Source organism: Cyprinus carpio, chromosome A19 (assembly GCF_018340385.1).
Source record: "Cyprinus carpio isolate SPL01 chromosome A19, ASM1834038v1, whole genome shotgun sequence".
Taxonomy (NCBI): domain Eukaryota; kingdom Metazoa; phylum Chordata; class Actinopteri; order Cypriniformes; family Cyprinidae; genus Cyprinus; species Cyprinus carpio.
In genome coordinates, this window is record NC_056590.1 from 10063947 (window position 1) to 10082082 (window position 18136).

The window sequence follows — 18136 nt, forward strand, 5'->3', positions numbered from 1 at the left end:
AAATAAATATTTTCTATCACTTTTTTTATCACTCTTGAAATGACCTGTACACTTAATAATCTAACCCTCATACTTACATAACAATAGCAGTCTGTTTATTTAGTGGTCCAAGTTGAAGTCAGTATGTATATTAATGACAATATGGGACAAATAGAATGTAATTTAGTGGCGGCAGGTGCTGCGCGCTGCCGTTACATGTACAGTCAGACAAAACAACGTGCACAGTTATCAAAGGCGTGAGTGCACGTACAGTCGTAGCATACATGTGTACGGTTGTTAAAGACACGGCGTGTCTGTGGAATGCGCATCATTGGAACAATGTGCTCAGTAATTAAAGAGGCAGGGCGGCATTTCTGTTATTTGGTTTGTGACATCCTTTATGGCAAACGCCGAATCGTTAGAACACTGGTGGAAGGCTGCTCACAGCGCTTGGTCACGTGTCGCACCAGAACCGTTTTCGGAACCAAAACTTAGAAATTGCTTACGGTTCTGATTCTTTTCTGAATAAGAACTGGTTCTCGGTTCCCAACCCTAATTATATGGTTTATTTTATATTAAATATAATTCATAAATATTTTATTACTTTCCTATTTCTGGGTCACTAATCATAAATATTTTTTTTTCTATTATGTTAATGTACATTATTTAATGCAGAATATTCTAATATGAAGATTTATTCCTTTATATTTTCATTTGTTGCAATAATAGCTGAAAAATATTTTTTTGACCAGTAATGTATAATATTATATTATGTAATTTATAATATAAAATTCTATGCAATTCTATTTAATATATTATATATTTTTTATATTTGCTTAAATATGATTCATCACGATATTAAGTCACTAAAAATAAATATTTTAGTTGAAAAGTTAAATGGAGTCATCTGGTTGTGCAGTAGTTGGTTTCACCCTGTTTAAATTACCAAAATACTAGTTGTCTCAATGCTTAGAAGCACTTTAAGCGTCCCTAATTTTTCTTTTCTGAAAACTGTGTGAAGATCCAGTGACAATCTGTGACGCCTCCACACAGGAAGTATCAGATTAGCCAGACTTACTTTCCTTCTGTCATGCTTTCGCTGTCTTGGCACTGATTCCTTCAAGTTGGCATGGATGCCAGTTGCACCAGACAACACAAGCACTTCAGTCGGCCAGACATCAAGATTACTGTAAATATGTCTTCTAGACATTTAGATTACTTTACAATAAGATGTGTGTGAGGTAGTCGGCATTAACCAATCAGACGCGAGCCTTTGAAGATGAGTGGCGTGTGGGTGTGGCTTCCGCAGCTGCTGTCGGCTGTGTGTGAAAGCGTGACAGCGCTGCCCACTTGGACCTAATTGGATATGGTAGGGGTGTTTTTATAGAAATCACTAACAGGTGTAGGACCTGCTTTAAAGTGGTGCTTGCAACCTCTGAGAACTTTCAGCTGTCTGCCGTTACCAGTGTGTGTTTGTGTGAGCGAGAGCATGTGTGTGCATCTTTCCCAGACAAAGAAATCTCTATTTTCAGACCCAAGCTCTGCTTGGTTTATTAGCAGTCCTAGCTGTGTAATGTTCTTGTGGCATACTGTAAAGTGGGCAGGTTAGTGAGCTTGAATAAAGGGCGTACGGTTTTCTGCACCTGCAGAACTGAGGCCTTCCTGACGCACAGCTGTAACCTGACTATGACTGCTAGTAAAGAAGGTTGAGGGAATGACTGAACTGTTCGGTATGACTAGCAAAACCAGTCTAGTAGGGCTGGGAATCAACTGATTGTACAATGATATATTGATATCATATGATTGCAGTATAATAAAATAATGGTTCTTATGTTGTTATTCAAAACTGTTGTTTTTGTTATCTTCACTCACTCACTCATTCATCTGTATTAAACTTCACTGCTTTGCACAATGATTTTCTGAGTTTTTTTCTGAGATTTGTTTAAATTGAAGTTAAAATAATATTTTTACTATTATTAAAGGTCAAAGTACGATTTATAGGTCGCTAATCACAAATGTATTTTTAACTATGTTTTCCATTTTCTTTTATATAATACAATTTTATATATGACATTTAGTATTTTATATACATCAAATATTTTAAATATTATATAATATATTGAATGTTATATTAGACATACATAGTGTGTGTGTAAATATATAAGCTATGTATTGTCTAATATAATATTTTATATATTTGTTTACAATTCTGCACATTCTAGGACACTGTTAAATATTTCTTTACTTTTTTTAACCTCATAATATATAATATTTTTTAATCAATTTTTACAAATATTTTTATACATATTTTATAATATTTACTAATAATTCTGCACTATTTCTAGGTCAGTGTATTTATGTTTAATTTTTTTTAACTTAAATTTTCTTTTAATCTTTATTATGTTATGTAATTATATTAATATAATTTTTATAATATGTGTATGATATTCTATAATAACATTTGATATAATATTTAATATGCTTTATTTTATATGCTTACATACGATTCTGCACTATTTCTAGGTCACTAATCATAAATATTTCTTCTGTATTTCAACTGTATTTTCCTAGTTTTAAATTAAAAAGGATTTTTAAAGGATTTTCAGTACGATCCTGTTAAATACTTTTAGTCTTGATGTTAAGGACCATTCGAGTAAAAGAAGCTTGACAAAAATTTATGCATATGGTCATGACCAAGATCAACGCAAATTTTGGCTTGCTTTAATACTAACCAGTGTTACTCTGCAGGTACTAGAGAAAATTTTCAAAAATATTCTGTGGTGTTGATCTGCTAAATCTAAACTTGATGAAATTCCCTGTTGATCTTTATCACGTTCTCTGTCCGTTCACAGGACATCCGTAACACCGTCGGCAACATCCCTATGGAGTGGTACAAGGATTATCCCCACATCGGATATGATCTGGATGGCAAGAAGATCTTTAAACCAATCAGAAACAAAGATGAGCTGGATGAGTTTCTCGACAAGATGGAGAATCCCGATTACTGGTGAGGAGCATCTGGAATGTCCATTTACTCTCATTCAACGTCTGTAATTGTTTAGCACTCATTCTGTCTGTCATTACTAGGCGTACCGTCCAAGACAAGATGACGGGGGCTGATATCCGTCTGTCGGATGAGCAGGTGGACCTCGTGCACCGTCTGCAGGAGGGCAAGTTCGGTGACGTCAACTTCAACGAATACGAGGTATTCCGATCTGGTTTTCCGCTCTGTTGGTGTTGGATTCGACACAGATCCGACAGTAACAGAATTTGTCACCTCAACATCTGCAGTCTGGTCTGTGAAAACCTGTGAATACAGACTTCTAGATAATAACCCCAGCGCACGATGAGGAAAAAATGAAGCTCATCGAATTACTCCTCTCGTTTACGAAGCCACACAAAGCCCAGCCCGAGTCTGTGCTCACCGCAGATGAAGTAATGAAAGATTAACGTGAGCACAATTAGCCATCTTAAGAAAAACACAGCAGCCCCGGCTGGATGGTGTCATGGCCACCGTTTAACTGCTTCGACTTTATAAGCATCAGCGCTAATTGTACATCGCTGTCTCTTTTGGCACCAACAGGAAGTGAGTTAGTCCAGAGTTGATCTGTCTGTGAGCGTGAAAAAGCCACCTGTCATCTGACTGGGACTCGTTGCATAAACTTTTAGGTTTTATACAATAGAAAATTGCTGCGCATATATAATATATATATATATATATAATATATATATATATATATATATATATATATATATATATTTTTTTTTTTTAATATGCTCTGGGCATCCTTTTATTTATATGAACGTCAAAATAAAGGCTAAAATATTAAAGCAAACTGTAAACAATTATAATTAAATTATATGAAATTATTATATATTAATAATTACAAATAAACAGTGTGTGTATTTATGTGTGTGTATATATAAGCATGCAAAGCATTATGGCTCATCTAGTTTTAAACATTTATCAAAAGTGCTATTAATTTACTAAGCTCTTTAAAGTGTAAAAAGTTCCTTACCTCTCCTTTAATTGCATGTAAAGTAATAACAGTATGATGTCATTGATTAAACACTTACTTTGCATTTAATGTTTTATTGTGTCTTTCCATTTTGCTTGTGTTTCTAGCCTGCAATCGACTTCTTCTCCAATGAAGTGATGATTCACCCCGTCACCAACAGGCCTCAGGATAAACGAAGCTTTATTCCTTCACTTATCGAGAAAGAAAAGGCAAGTTTTGTTGTCCTTGTCATACCTTACAATTTATGTTTATGGTGAAAGTGTATATTTACTGTGAATCAGGAAACCGTATGAGAATAGTTATGTTTCGTCTCCTAACTGCTCCCAGCTGTGCTGCATTCAAATAATGGTTCCCACATAGTTTTTAAAGTGGAAAGAGGTCTAAAAAGCCGGCTTGATGGGGATCTGACGCTGAAAGAAATCAGATCTGCAAACTTTTCAGTAAAAAATAAGGCATTCCAGCTGATTCCGGTCACTATATACAATGCGGTTGATGCAGTGAACCAGCGACGTGTGCAGCGAGTTTTGAGTTTTGATCGTACACATGTGCTCTCAATCATGACAATGATGTGTTACTGTGTGTGTTTTTCTCTCTACTGTACCGTCACTGCATCTATCTCTGTCTGTTAGGTCGGGAAGTTGGTCCATGCCATCAAAATGGGTTGGATCAAGCCACGCAGACCCAAGGAAACCACCCCACAGTACTATGACCTGTGGGCAAAGGAGGACCCCAACAGCATCCTGGGACGCCACAAAATGCACGTCCCAGCACCCAAGTTGAAGCTTCCTGGTCACGAAGAGTCATACAACCCTCCTCCAGAATACCTGATGTCAGAGGAAGAGGTGTGTTTTTAAGGAAATGTTCACGTACATTTGTCAAATGTCATTATTTACTCACCCTTATGTCACACATGATATAACTTTTTATGTAGTGCTTAAAAAAATTAAAAAAACACCATAAAAGTCATCCAGTGTCGTTAAGCCTGGAGCAACATGTCTAAAAGTTTCAACTTTAAAAAAAAAAATAGATTTTTATAATCAATAAATCTGCTGATTATATCTTTAGTTGAATTAATTAAAAACAGTAACAAGTGACTCAAATTAATATTATATATTCTGGTAATATGAGATTTTTAAACTTTTTTTAAAGAAATCCTCAATGACGAAATATATGGGGAAAAATAAGTATTTTATTCAACTGAAAAACACAAAATACACAAAAAAATTGTAGGTGCATTTTGAAATCAACTTGTACTTTATGAAATTAAACTTCTATTTTAATGAATTATATGCAGTAATAAACAACATGTAAACACTGCTTTTGCCACAAACTCAACTGACAGGCAAGTAATTGCACAAAAATTATAAATAATAAACAGCACAAATATCCTTTTAAAGTGGAAGTGAAGCAGTCAGTCAAGTTTACATTATTTAGTAAACTGATTTCCACTTTCTTCAGTCTTTCGTGCTGTCTCACTCTTGAATGGCTTAAACCCTTTAATGTGTAAATTGACGACTTAAAACACTTGAGAATGATAAACTTTCTTAAAGAAGCAGCAGTGGCCCGATCGTTCAGATGGGTGATTAGTTCAACACTGGAGCGTCCTGTTAACCGCGGGTAACATTAAGCACGTTGTATTCGCAGGTGAACATAAATAATTTAACATACCAACTACTGGTGAACGAGCCAGTGTAATGCAAATATGTCTGAAAGGTCTGACATATGCCAATAGCACGAGGATATCGTCATGTTCTCGTGAGACACAACAAATCTTGTGAGATTTCGTGACAACCCTAGTATATATGGTATTACTTGCATTAAATGTGGGATTTATTTAAATATAATCAATTTAGAACCAAAATGTAATGTGCAATAACAAATGTTTAATTGAAAAACATTTATTGGTCATTTATAGATTTAGATAATTATACATAATTTAGAAGTAAAAAACATTATAATAATTATAACTAAAATAATTATCATTAATATATATATATATCAACATTAAAATATTATTAAAATTAAATCCCCTTTCTCTGTATCTTTGTATATGCTGAATTCTTGATTTTAATGTCCAAGAGCAAATATTTTTTTAAAAATATATTTTTATAAACAATTATTAATTAAATATTAGTATAAAATATATAAAAAATGGATAGAAGAATATTCATGCTTATATTTTATCATTTATTAATATTTATTAATCAACTAAATATTCAGTTTACGCTGCCTTTGTTTCACCGTTTAATCTACATATGCTCGATTAATGAATTTAACTTCCAAGAACAAAAATTTTATTAAAATATATTTATAAATAAAATATATATTTTAAATTATATGTTATATTTGTAATATTTATTGATGTTAAACTATTACATTTACACTGAACACATTTTAATTAGAATTTATTTATATACAAAATATTTTTAAATATATATTTTAGAATTAATAATTATAATTATCATTAATATTTATCAGTGTATTAAAATATTACATATACACTGCCTTTCTATCTGTTTGATAAACATACACTTGCTTTATAAAGTCATACAATTAACAGAGAATCACTCGCTTTCAGAGTCTTTATGCAAAACGGAAATGCATGAATTTATGCTGTTTGCATATAAAAAATGTAACCGTCAAATGTAAATTATACACTGCAGGAAAATATCTTTGATGCACATTTAACAGCACACAAAGTAAAGATTATCGGTGAATATTGACTTAACATTTTGAATACGTCATATAAACTGCTTTATGTTGAGATTTGGTCGCTATGTTCTGGAAAAGAACAGCATGTGTGTGGAACTCATTGATGAGTTCTTGGCAACAGAAGAGTAAATAAAGGCAGATTCATTTTGAGTGAACTCTTCCTTTCAAATGTCACTCACATCATTTCACACCTGTGCCTCCAGCTCCATTAGGGCCTCTACAATTTGCCTATAAGTCATTTGCTTGTGTTTTACATGCTATAGTTAACTCTGTGGAAACACGTGCATCCCCTCTGCAAGTTAATCTTTATATGCAACCAAATTTTGACCCCAATTTTGCCTGCACCTGTTCTTTAGTCCGGCTTTGTCAGAGTTCTCATAACGTTTGCTCTTTGTTGTGTGTGTGTGTGTGTGTGTGTGTGTGTGTGTGTGTGTGTGTGTGTGTGTGTTGTTCAGAGACTGGCATGGGAGCAGCAGGACCCCGAGGACAGGAAATTGAGTTTCCTGCCACAGAAGTTTGCCTGCCTGCGGGCCGTTCCTGCGTACTCGCGCTTCATTCACGAGAGGTTCGAGCGCTGCCTCGACCTGTACCTGTGTCCCCGGCAGCGCAAGATGAGGGTGAGATGCCTCTGCATCTGGTTCTGTACAAATAAATGCTACAGGCAGTACTTAGAAGATGAAGACGGCTTTACTGTCACCAAACAGAATGACCAAAAAACTCACAATTGTATATCTTCAGTATGTGTCTATATATATAATATATATATATATATATGAATATATATATATATATATATATAATATATATATATATATATATATATATATATAGTATATTATGTGTATGTATGTATATATATATATATATATGACAAATCACATTAAAGAAAAAAATGTAATAAAATAATAAATTACCTAGATATTAGTTTTCATATACATATAAAAATACTTAAATTATTTAAATGTTTTTATATATAATATAAATGTGTTATTACATTATTCACAATTATTTCCTATATGTAAAGGAAATTAATTTCAAAATGTACCTTATTTACTATTATAATGAATACATTATTGAGCATAATTCATTATATAAAATCCAATTCACATATTTGAGCAAAAATAATAAAATATATTTATTAAATTATCAGTATTGAAATAAGTTAATAAGTAGTTAGAAACTAGATATATTTAGATTTATAATGAATACATTATTGAGCATAATTCATTATATAAAAATCCAATTCACATATTTGAGAAAAAATAATAAAATAAATTTATTTAAATTATCAGTATTGAAATAAGTAGTTAGAAACTAGATAAATTTAGATTTATATACATATATAACTTTAAATATTTTATTACGCTTAATAGTAATATACATTTCTTGTATTTATTAAATTGAGGCAAACAATTATACAACCAAGCCTTCCTCCAGTTGCATATCCTATTACAGAAGCATTGCAAAAGCTCTCATCTGTAAATTAGTTTTAACAAGAATATTGTCCTTTTTCCTTCTTTTTTTTATTCAGGTGAATGTGAACCCAGAAGACCTGATTCCTAAACTTCCCAAACCCAAAGACCTGCAGCCCTTCCCAACCACACAGTCTCTGGTACATCATCTTGAACTGGTCTGGGATCATGTTAACAGCCTGATTGGGATGATGACAGTCAGAGGAGCAGCTTGTAGATCAGATACTCAAGATATTTCTAGCCTAGACTTTATAATGGCAGGACAGTGAGCTCTGATTTTATTGAGACAGGAAACCGTATTACTTACTGTACCGCGTGGGTGAAAAAGATCAGAAGGAGAATATTTTTGTTGTTGAAATTGTAGACTGTGGCTGTAAAACTGCAGACATGTAACAGGGTTTGTCTGTCATTCTTTTGGACGGGGTTAAAGAAGAACAAAAATGTTAATAAATCAACTAAATAAGTTTAGTGGTAATGGACTAATGTGAAATATTAGAGTCCTGAGCGTGTCCTTGAATGATCTCTCACTGTCTGCTTTTCTTCTCTACTGTTTCTGTATGTTATGTTGATGATGTTGGTGTTTGTGTATGACAGGTGTACCGCGGACACTCTAGTCTGGTCCGAAGCATCAGCACTTCTCCCAGCGGACAGTGGCTTGTGTCCGGTGAGTCCCATCTTTCCCTGTTCATAATTCACCCTGATTTTCGACAGATATTCCCACTGAAACGTCCTGCGCAGATAGCAGTGACAATCAAGACACCTTATTGTAGCCAAGGCTTATTGGGTACCACACGTACCGCAGCACATTGAGCCATGCTGCTCGAATGGTCGGAGTTTGGCTCACAACAGTTTTATTTGATACAGAAATATTTTTTATTGCTCTGAATTGTACAAATGTTTAATGACATATTTAAATGTAATAATATATGTAAAATAATCCTTATAATTTAATAAGTAATTAATAAAAAAGTAAACGTGTATTAGTAGTAATAATAAAAATAGATAATATACTAAATTAACTGTGAATACACACATATATATGTATGTAACATATGTAGAATTATTTTACTGTAAATATTTATGATTTTTATATCTATATATAGAGAGAGGGCGAGTGTGAGAATTTTATATTTATCAATAAATATAAAATCCTAATAATATAAATATTTAAAGATGTATTTAATACAGAAATATTTTATTATTACTATCCACATTTTAAAAAATTATGTAGTATTTAATATTATTTTTGCATAATATTAATTTAAAAAATGTGAAGTAATTTCATGAGTAATTGTTTTAACTAGAATATTGTCTATATATATATATATATATATATATACATACAAACACACACACACACACACACACATATATATATGTGTGTGTGTGTATTACAGATACATTATAGATAAAAAAAAAAAAATATTGTTATAATTTTAAACAAATTTTAGAATATTTTTTAATATGATATGGTAACTGTTTTTAAAGCATTCAGGCATTTGATGTTGTGTTAGAGTTCATGTTTGCACCTTTTATTTTTTAACGATGTGTGATTAAAGCAGGATGGATTCTGGGGTTTTTTTCTGTTCTTTTAAATGTGGCCCCTGCTCTGTATGTGAGGTGTTATTGAACTGTTTGAGGTGAAGTCTGTCTGAGCGCTCTTACCTCAGTGGTAGCTAACAAGCTGCTGAAATCATTCCTCACTCACCCGCCATGATGTCATAGCTCTTGGCGGAGGGAGACGGGGCTGTGTGCTGACGGGACGAGCAACCCGTTCGGGGATGAGAGAGATTAGGGGAGGCCTGCAGGTTTCAGCAGAGCCAGGATGACCACAGATGTGCCTGAAATGTCCATATTCACTGGCGCTCCACAGCGCAGATAAATCAATCTCGATCCGCTCATGATAGGTCTCCTTTTCCTCCCTTCTAGACGGATTTGGATTTTATTTTTATAGGTTTTGGCAGCACGTCCCTATTGTTAGCCACTTCATGAAGTGACTTAATTTGTTGACGGGTCCGTTTTGAGTTATTTGTCATTTTGAAAACAGGACAAACACTTTCTTAATCATTTTAATCTTGATTTTTTTCCCCATTTATGTCTTTTTTTATTGTATTTAGATGCAATTTTATGACATTAAACACTATGACATTAAAATCAAACACTTTCTTAATCTCAGTTTTCCCCATTATAAAGAGAAAATGTGATTCCAGTTCTGTGAGGGTTATATGTTTAGGTCTAAAAAGATTTCATACATAATGGAGGAAAGGCCTCTCTTGAGTGCAGTCTGTTGATCATTATCCGTATTTTAGGTTCGTGGTCCTTTAGATATATAAATGCACGCTATAACCCATCGTATTCCCTCAGTAGGGCCGGCATCTGATTGCTATTAACTTGAGAGGGATATAAATTACTCGAACAAAACGAGTAGAAAGCATCATTTTAATAACACATGCAGTCAATTTCACTCAGCGTTAGCGATGGGAGCGGCGCAGCCAAATCCACAGAAACCAAATGATATTCGTACTGTATGAAAATGCGGTTGAATTTGCCCGTCTGATTTGAATGTGGTGATCCAGGTAACAATACCAGCCTTTCAGATACACAATGGAAATGGTTTCCCAGAACACTTTGCAGTTGGGGTTCAAATAAGGCAGATAAGCAAGGGGAAAGAGCAGAAAGAGGCTGGTTGCATTTTTAGAGGCAATATCTGCTCAGCCGTCCATAACAAAGAACTTCATGAAGCTCATATGCAAAACCACTACAGTGAGAGGTTGCTCTTTTGTCTAGCTATAAAATATATTAAAGCAGTAATAAAATGCTCTTTCCCACAGTAAAAATTGGCAGTTGACAACCTCCCAGGCATCGCAACCCTTCTCGCCCTGGGCCTGCCCAACTTTCCTTGGGTTAGTTTGGGGTGTGATAATTTCTTCCATATCAAAGCATTGAGACTTTGTTCAGTCTCTGCATCCTGGGTTTTGCAATGTTGTGTTTGCTGGTTTGGGAATTGCAAGTCTGAAAGTTTTTTGAAGAGATTGTGCAGCCAGTGGTTGTAAAATTGGGCAAATTTATTTTGAATGCCAGCATATGTCAGGAAACACCAACTATTTGCTTTTCAGTTTTTTTTTTTATTCTTGTTAGTGGTGTTTACTAGATCAAGCATCATTAATACCAGTTATGAAACTTGAGGTTAGAGATTTGATCAAACCTTTAACATTGAACTACGGTTCATAAATTTGTGGTCAATACGATATTTTTTATGTTTTCGAAAGAAGTCACTTTTATTCACCAAGGCTGGATTCATTTGATCAGAAGAAACAGTAATTTTGTGAAATATTAGTGCAAATGATTTCAAATAACTGTTCTACGTTAATATGTTTTAAAATGTGATGCAAGCTGAATTTCAGCAGTCTTTACTTCAGTCTTCAGTATCACATGATCCTTCAGAAATCATTCTGATTTGTTGATGTGCTGCTTGGGAAATATTTATTATTACCAAAGTTGAAAACAGTATATTATATAATCAGTAATATTGTTGTGGAAACAGCAATATGCTTGATTTCAGGATTCTTTGATGAATAGAAAGTTTATTTGAAATTTAAATCTTTTTAAATCATTGAAAAATATTATTAATGTTTTCCTATCACTTTTGATCACTTTATTCGTCCTTGCTGAATAAAATGATTTTCTTTCCAAAAGAAAAAAAAGTACTGACCCCAGACTTCAATTTAACAGTAATTTAATTATCAAACTTTGTCATCAGACACTGATAGATGATAAAACAGTGGGAAAAAATCCCACAAGGAAGAGAACATTTTCAGAAGATGTAAACATTTTTTTTTTTCTGGATACTTCCAAAATGCAGCAATGATGAGAACCTCACAAGAATTTGGTTTTACAGACTTGCAAAACGAAAACGCTACAATTACAGCACATGAAACCTACAGTTACAGTTTTTGCGCTGTAGTCAGATTGCAGTCTATGACATGAGAGAATGTGGTGAAGAAGGGCTGAGGTTACACGACTGTGTACATATTTACATTTACAGAGCTCGATCATGTCCTGAGAGCCTCAAACGGCATTCCCCACTAATGATGTGGCTAAACGAAGACGAGCAGAGGCATTATGAGCTGAGGCATTTATATGTTACTGAGTGAAACTTTAACTCAGGACACCATGATGTTCTGTTTGAATCATTTCTGAAGACTCGTTTTTTGGGATATAGGTGTTTTGAATGGATTTAAAGTGTGAGGTTGAGATTTGTTTACGATTTAGATATTTATTTTGTGTGTTTGGTTTTTGTTTGTTTTTTATATAAAAAAAAAAAAAAATGTACTGTATAATTGTCTATATACTGTCTATATACGACAACGAAAAATATTCGTTAACGAACATTTTTTTCTGTGACGAAGACGAGACGTTGACGAGCTAAAAGTAATATGTGATGACGAAATTATGACGAAATTTATGCCGCGTTTTCAGTAACTAGACGAGACTGGACTATAATGTTATTGAGGACTACCAGACATTTCAAAATGCATCCTATAGGCTTTTTGTCTTTCAAATTGTGCGTCCCTGTCATTGGATTGCGATCGGATAAGGGGCGTTTGCATATCTAGTCAGTATAGCAGCCGCAGTGGATGGATAGACTACAAAAACGCGAACTAGCGATCTGAAACAATGGCCTCAGCACCCGAAGGGGTATGGATAAGGTAACCAGACGTCCCGTTTTTCCCGGGAGTCACAATTCGTTGTCGATTAACTTAAAGTGAAGGCGGGATAGGCGAAATCACGCTGATAGAAGTGTTCTCTCTCGCGCGCGTGCATGCTCCACTTCCTCAGTTCACATATACAGCACGCAATCAGTTCTCAACGATCAATACACACACAGCAGTCCAAATGTTTATCGTGTAGAGTTTTTCACGTAAATACAGTAGGTTATGGATTAAGTGAACGTGAACAGGTGGGTGAAAAAACTGAAAGTGTGTCAGTATTTCATGCATGCCTTCCGTCTTAAAAGGACAGCATTCCAAATTAAATACCTATCTGTCATTAATGTTAACCAACAAAAGATGTTAAATAAATGTATTCATGTTAAGTAAAACCTACAGTATCTGAAAAAAGAGTTTAATTTGTATCTCTATTGTATTTGTCTTATTGTGCTTCTTTAAATATATATCTATATATATATATATATTTTTTATAAGTTGCTCCTTTTTCACTTAAAGAGAAAGTTCACCCCAAAATGAAAATTGTCATATTTTATTCAAGATTTTCCAAATTCAGTCCTTGATTCAAATTTCTCATAAGCTTAATTGATTTGGTCTAAAGAGAGAAGAATTAATGGTTATTTTAATTTGAAAACTACATATAAAATCTCTACCAAAATAAATTCTGGGTAAACTACAGTTTGGCTAAAACTATTGACTAAAAAAGTAGCGACTAAAAGTTGACTAAAATGCAATGACTTTTCGTCGACTAAAACTAGACTAAAACTATGGAAGACTCAAATGACTAAAATGTGACTAAGACTATTAAGCATTTTCGTCTCAAGACTAAGACTAAGACTAAATCAAAAACGCCTGCCAAAATTAACACTGTACTGTATATAAACAAACTGAATCCACCTGTTTTTAATCCTTCCATTTAACACTCAGCATTAATAGAAGTGTAAATGTGAGAAAAAAGCTAGATCGATAGATAAAGAAACTCCATGAGAATTGAATCTTAGCGTGAATGTTGGTACCATTTGTAAAGTTGGAGTTTAAAATAAAAAGGAAGCTCTTGGGTGCCGTCTGAAAACACAACTACAAATTAAGAGAGCGGCTAAAAGAGATCAGAGTGGTTGTCGGGGAGCCCTGCTCAGCCACAGGAAGTGATTATGCCTCAGATCCATACACTCCCAAAAACACGCTACACAACACACTCATGACCCTGTGTGAGAAACCCTGGACATACAGGCTCTTTCAGGGTATAAACTGTGAGAAATACAGGCTTTTAAGAGTTTCATCACATGACCCTTTGTTTGTGGGTGTTTTTTGCCATTTATAGACTGAGTAGTCATACAGTTGTACAAAAATTGAGGCTTTTTACATTAATAATACATGTCTTGGTGATTGATTTTGAACAGTTGTGAACAATTGAAGCAAACTTTTATTCAGGTCTGCTCCATTTGTCCTGTACATGAGCCTATAAATTCAAGTCCTGGCATTCCTATTAGAATATCCTTTTTTACTTGTTTCAGTTGTAAAAAGAGTTGCTAATGTTGTTTCTTGTTGACTTTAACATCTAATTTCTGTCATCCTTTGGGACACATTACTATATTTTTTCCTGTCTCAAAGTGCCATTACTGTCCTATAAAATGGACTTTTAACATTATTGCGACTTTTTCCCCTCCATAAAGGTAAATATTACAGTCATTCCCATCTTATTTATGGTCACCATCCATGTTTGAATGTCTACAGGAAAGTCTTGGTGTCCCCTGCATCACGCATACACTCATATCTGCAGCTGTGCAGGCCAGACAGGCCTCTCTGACCGCCAGCGGGTGACCGCCGCAGAGCCCGTCCCTCCTGCTATATCTGCCATACAGCTCAATACTTAAAAAGTGATTATGGGTTTTGGAGTTATTACACTCCACCCTCCAGGCCCGGCCCATTTTCCCCCGTGTTGTTTTTCCAGCATTTATGAAGCGTGCAGGTATAAAAGTTAAAATGAGATTTTACGGCAGCTTATGATGTTGTCTGGCTGATACGAGGAAGGGGTTTCCCATCGAACACGTCTGGAGCTGTTGATTGTAACCGAGCAGTTACCTCTCACAAAATTAGGTTTTTAAGTGAATTTAAAGAGAAATTATGCATTGTTAATAAATCACATTATGCCATCACGAAAATAAATATATATTTAATATGTTATAATTACATGCCTTCATAATGAGGATATGGATATAACTATGCTTTAAGGATGGTAACAGTATACAGGTTTACAGTTTAATTTTACAAGCTTTGTAAAATGACATGGGGCTTTTTAGGAGAACAGTTTAATATTGATGTTGCTGCAAATTTGCAACGTTTCAATGATGAGTTGTTTAAAGTCATACTAACCCTTGTTTGTGTAGTGTAACTGATAATTGAAAAATTTGCAGCAAAATCAATGTTAAATAATTTTTCCAAAAAGCCCCATGTTATTTTACAAAGCTTGTAAAATTAAACCGTAAGACTGTATACCGTTACCATCCTTTAAGCATTTTTAAAATCTTTGTTTGTTCCTATACCTACAAACATAAAACAAGAGTGACAAAAAAATGTTGATGGAAAAAAGACATTTTGACTTTATAAATTTTTTTTCAAAGGCGAAAGATATGCTGTAATAGTTCTGTTTAGTTTAAGGTTGTGAAACCTTCAAAGCACTTATAAATTATTTACTGTACAAAATGATGTTAACAGGGTTGGCATTTTAAGACATTTTAAAATGATAAAAAGGAAAGTTTAACTTGTCCTTCACTTCTTGAAATGTTTTTTTTTTTTAATGATATTTACTTTTAAAAGAGGGAATAGAAATTAAATGCTAGATTTATTTGTTTAGAAAAAGTTGTATTCTAACACTTGGTAAGCTTGACATGAATAATTTTTATTCATACTGTACGTATATGAGAGGAAATAAATGTCTCTCGTTTTGAATAATGAGTCTAACAGCAGTAGCACACAAACTTTAAACACCCGACTTCTTTTTGTCTGTCACCTTCCGTAATCTAGTATTATTATAGTGCACTCGTGCCAAAGTGCTGCTGTGTGTGTCACAGTGGTTGTGTAGCGCGGGGATGAGTTATCCTCCATGTGTGCTGCTGAGAGAGGAAGTGCCGTTGAGCTGACAGAACGCTTTAGTTGTGCCAGAGCCCCGAGCGTCTGTGTCCTCTCAGCTGTTCAGACGCTGAGACACACAAACCTGCGCACATTTGCACAACCATATTAAACTCGCATATAAACGTAATCCATCTCATTAAAGGATTAGTTCACTTTCAAATTAAAATTTCCTGATAATTTACTCACCCCCATGTCATCAAAGATGTTTCTGTCTGTCTTTCTTCAGTCGTAAAGAAATTAAGGTTTTTGATGAGAACATTCCAGGATTGATTTCCTGATAATTTACTTCAATGGCTACCAAATGGTTGAAGGTCAAAATTACAGTTTCAGTGCAGCTTCAAAGGGCTCTTCGTGATACCAGACAAGGAATAAGGGTCTTATTTAGCAAAAAGATCGGTCATTTTCTTAAAAAAAAAAAAAAAAAAAATGTTTTTGCTTTATCAAAATAGAAATGCTCACCTTGCACTGCATCCATGACATCATGTAATATGTAATCATGTTGAAAAGGTCACGCGTAGGCAGAAGTACCGACTCAGTGTTTACAATTGTGGAGAAGGAGGACCACTCAAAAGTTGTTGTATGTTCAATTACACATATTCAGACTTTTTGTAAACGCCGTTTGACTTAGTCTTTGCACATTTCGATAAACTCTGTGTCTGTCTTCAGTCGAAAAGAAATTAAGGTTTTTGATGAGAACATTCCAGGATTGTGAAGTCATGGACGCACATCGCAGAGCAGTGCAAGGCGAGCATTTCTGTTTATAAAGCATATAAATGTTTTTTTAGAAAATTACAGATGGTTTCGCTAGATAAGACCCTTATTCCTCGTCTGGTATCGTGTAGAGCCCTTTGAAGCTGCACTGAAACTGTCATTTTGACGTTCAACCGTTTGGTAGCCTTTGAAGTCCACTATAAAGATAACAATCCTGGAATGTTTTCATCAAAACCTTAATTTCTTTTCGACTTTAGAAAGAAAGACATAAACATCTTTGATGACATCGGGGTGAGTAAATTATCAGGAAATTTTAATTTGAAAGTGAACTAATCCTTTTAAGTCATTTCGTAACACAGAATGGTTTATAGTTTATGTAAGTTCTCTAGTGAATACATTTTAAGTAGAAGTTTTTGTTTTGACCCTTTGACCTCAGGCTCTGATGACTGTACAGTGCGTTTCTGGGAGGTCAGTACGGCGCGCTGCCTGAAGACGGTGGAGGTGGGCGGAGCCGTAAAGGGCGTGGCCTGGAATCCCAATCCGTCCATCTGTCTGGTCGCCATCAGCTAGTAAGACCCACCTCATTTTCTCTTATAACCTGCATCTGAATGTTAATTAATGTTCATCTGTATGTTTTGTAACATTCAGTATGTGATGTATATTATTTGACAGCAGATGATTTACAGGATTTAATTTTAATAGTTGTAGAGCTAAAACCTGGTTAATTAGTTTAGTAAGCCTCAGAAAAGACAAATTATAAGAATGTCAAATGTTAATTTTGGAATTTGAGTAACATTTTCAATAATTTTTCTTCCAAGGACTTTAAAGTCTATTTATTAAATAGTCAGCTTTTTTACTTGTTAGTTAATTAGATGGTTAGGCGGGTACGTTAGATAAATCAGCATTGATGCATAGATAAAAATTCTGATGTTGGTTGGTTGCTTGAAATAGTTCAAATGGGTCTTGTAAATAAGAGGTAAATAGTTAGAAAGGATGGATAAACATTCTTATGTTAGTTACTTGGTGAATAGTTATTAAGGCGAGTAAATAGCTAGGATGCATGGATGCTTAGACATTCTGAGATTGGTTTGATAGTTAAAGAAATGTTAAAGAATTTGCTAGGTTGGTAGGCTTGGTAGTCAGGTCAGTTGGATGGATGGATGACGGATGGTTGGACAGACAGATAGATGGGTGGATGGATGGATGTATAGACAGGATTTTTGGTCAGACAGATGGATGGATGCATATATGATGGATGGATGGATGGATGGACAGATAGATGTGTAGATGGATGGATGCATAGACAAAGCATTTTTGGTCAGATAGACAGACGGATGGATGGTTAAATATGGGTAAGATACATGGACTTACAGATAGATAGTCG

General features: G+C 34.3%; 1 protein-coding gene across 1 annotated transcript in view; it reads left to right on the forward strand.

The window, feature by feature from the left end:
* LOC109112404 (ribosome biogenesis protein bop1) overlaps positions 1-18136 on the forward strand; it is a 76915-nt gene that overhangs the window by 51386 nt on the left and 7393 nt on the right. The window contains exons 4-11 of the mRNA XM_042776310.1: positions 2832-2986; positions 3067-3184; positions 4106-4207; positions 4628-4840; positions 7166-7327; positions 8242-8322; positions 8777-8846; positions 17189-17321. Of these exons, the coding sequence (XP_042632244.1) occupies positions 2832-2986; positions 3067-3184; positions 4106-4207; positions 4628-4840; positions 7166-7327; positions 8242-8322; positions 8777-8846; positions 17189-17321 (1034 nt within the window). The remainder of the gene's footprint in view (positions 1-2831; positions 2987-3066; positions 3185-4105; positions 4208-4627; positions 4841-7165; positions 7328-8241; positions 8323-8776; positions 8847-17188; positions 17322-18136) is intronic.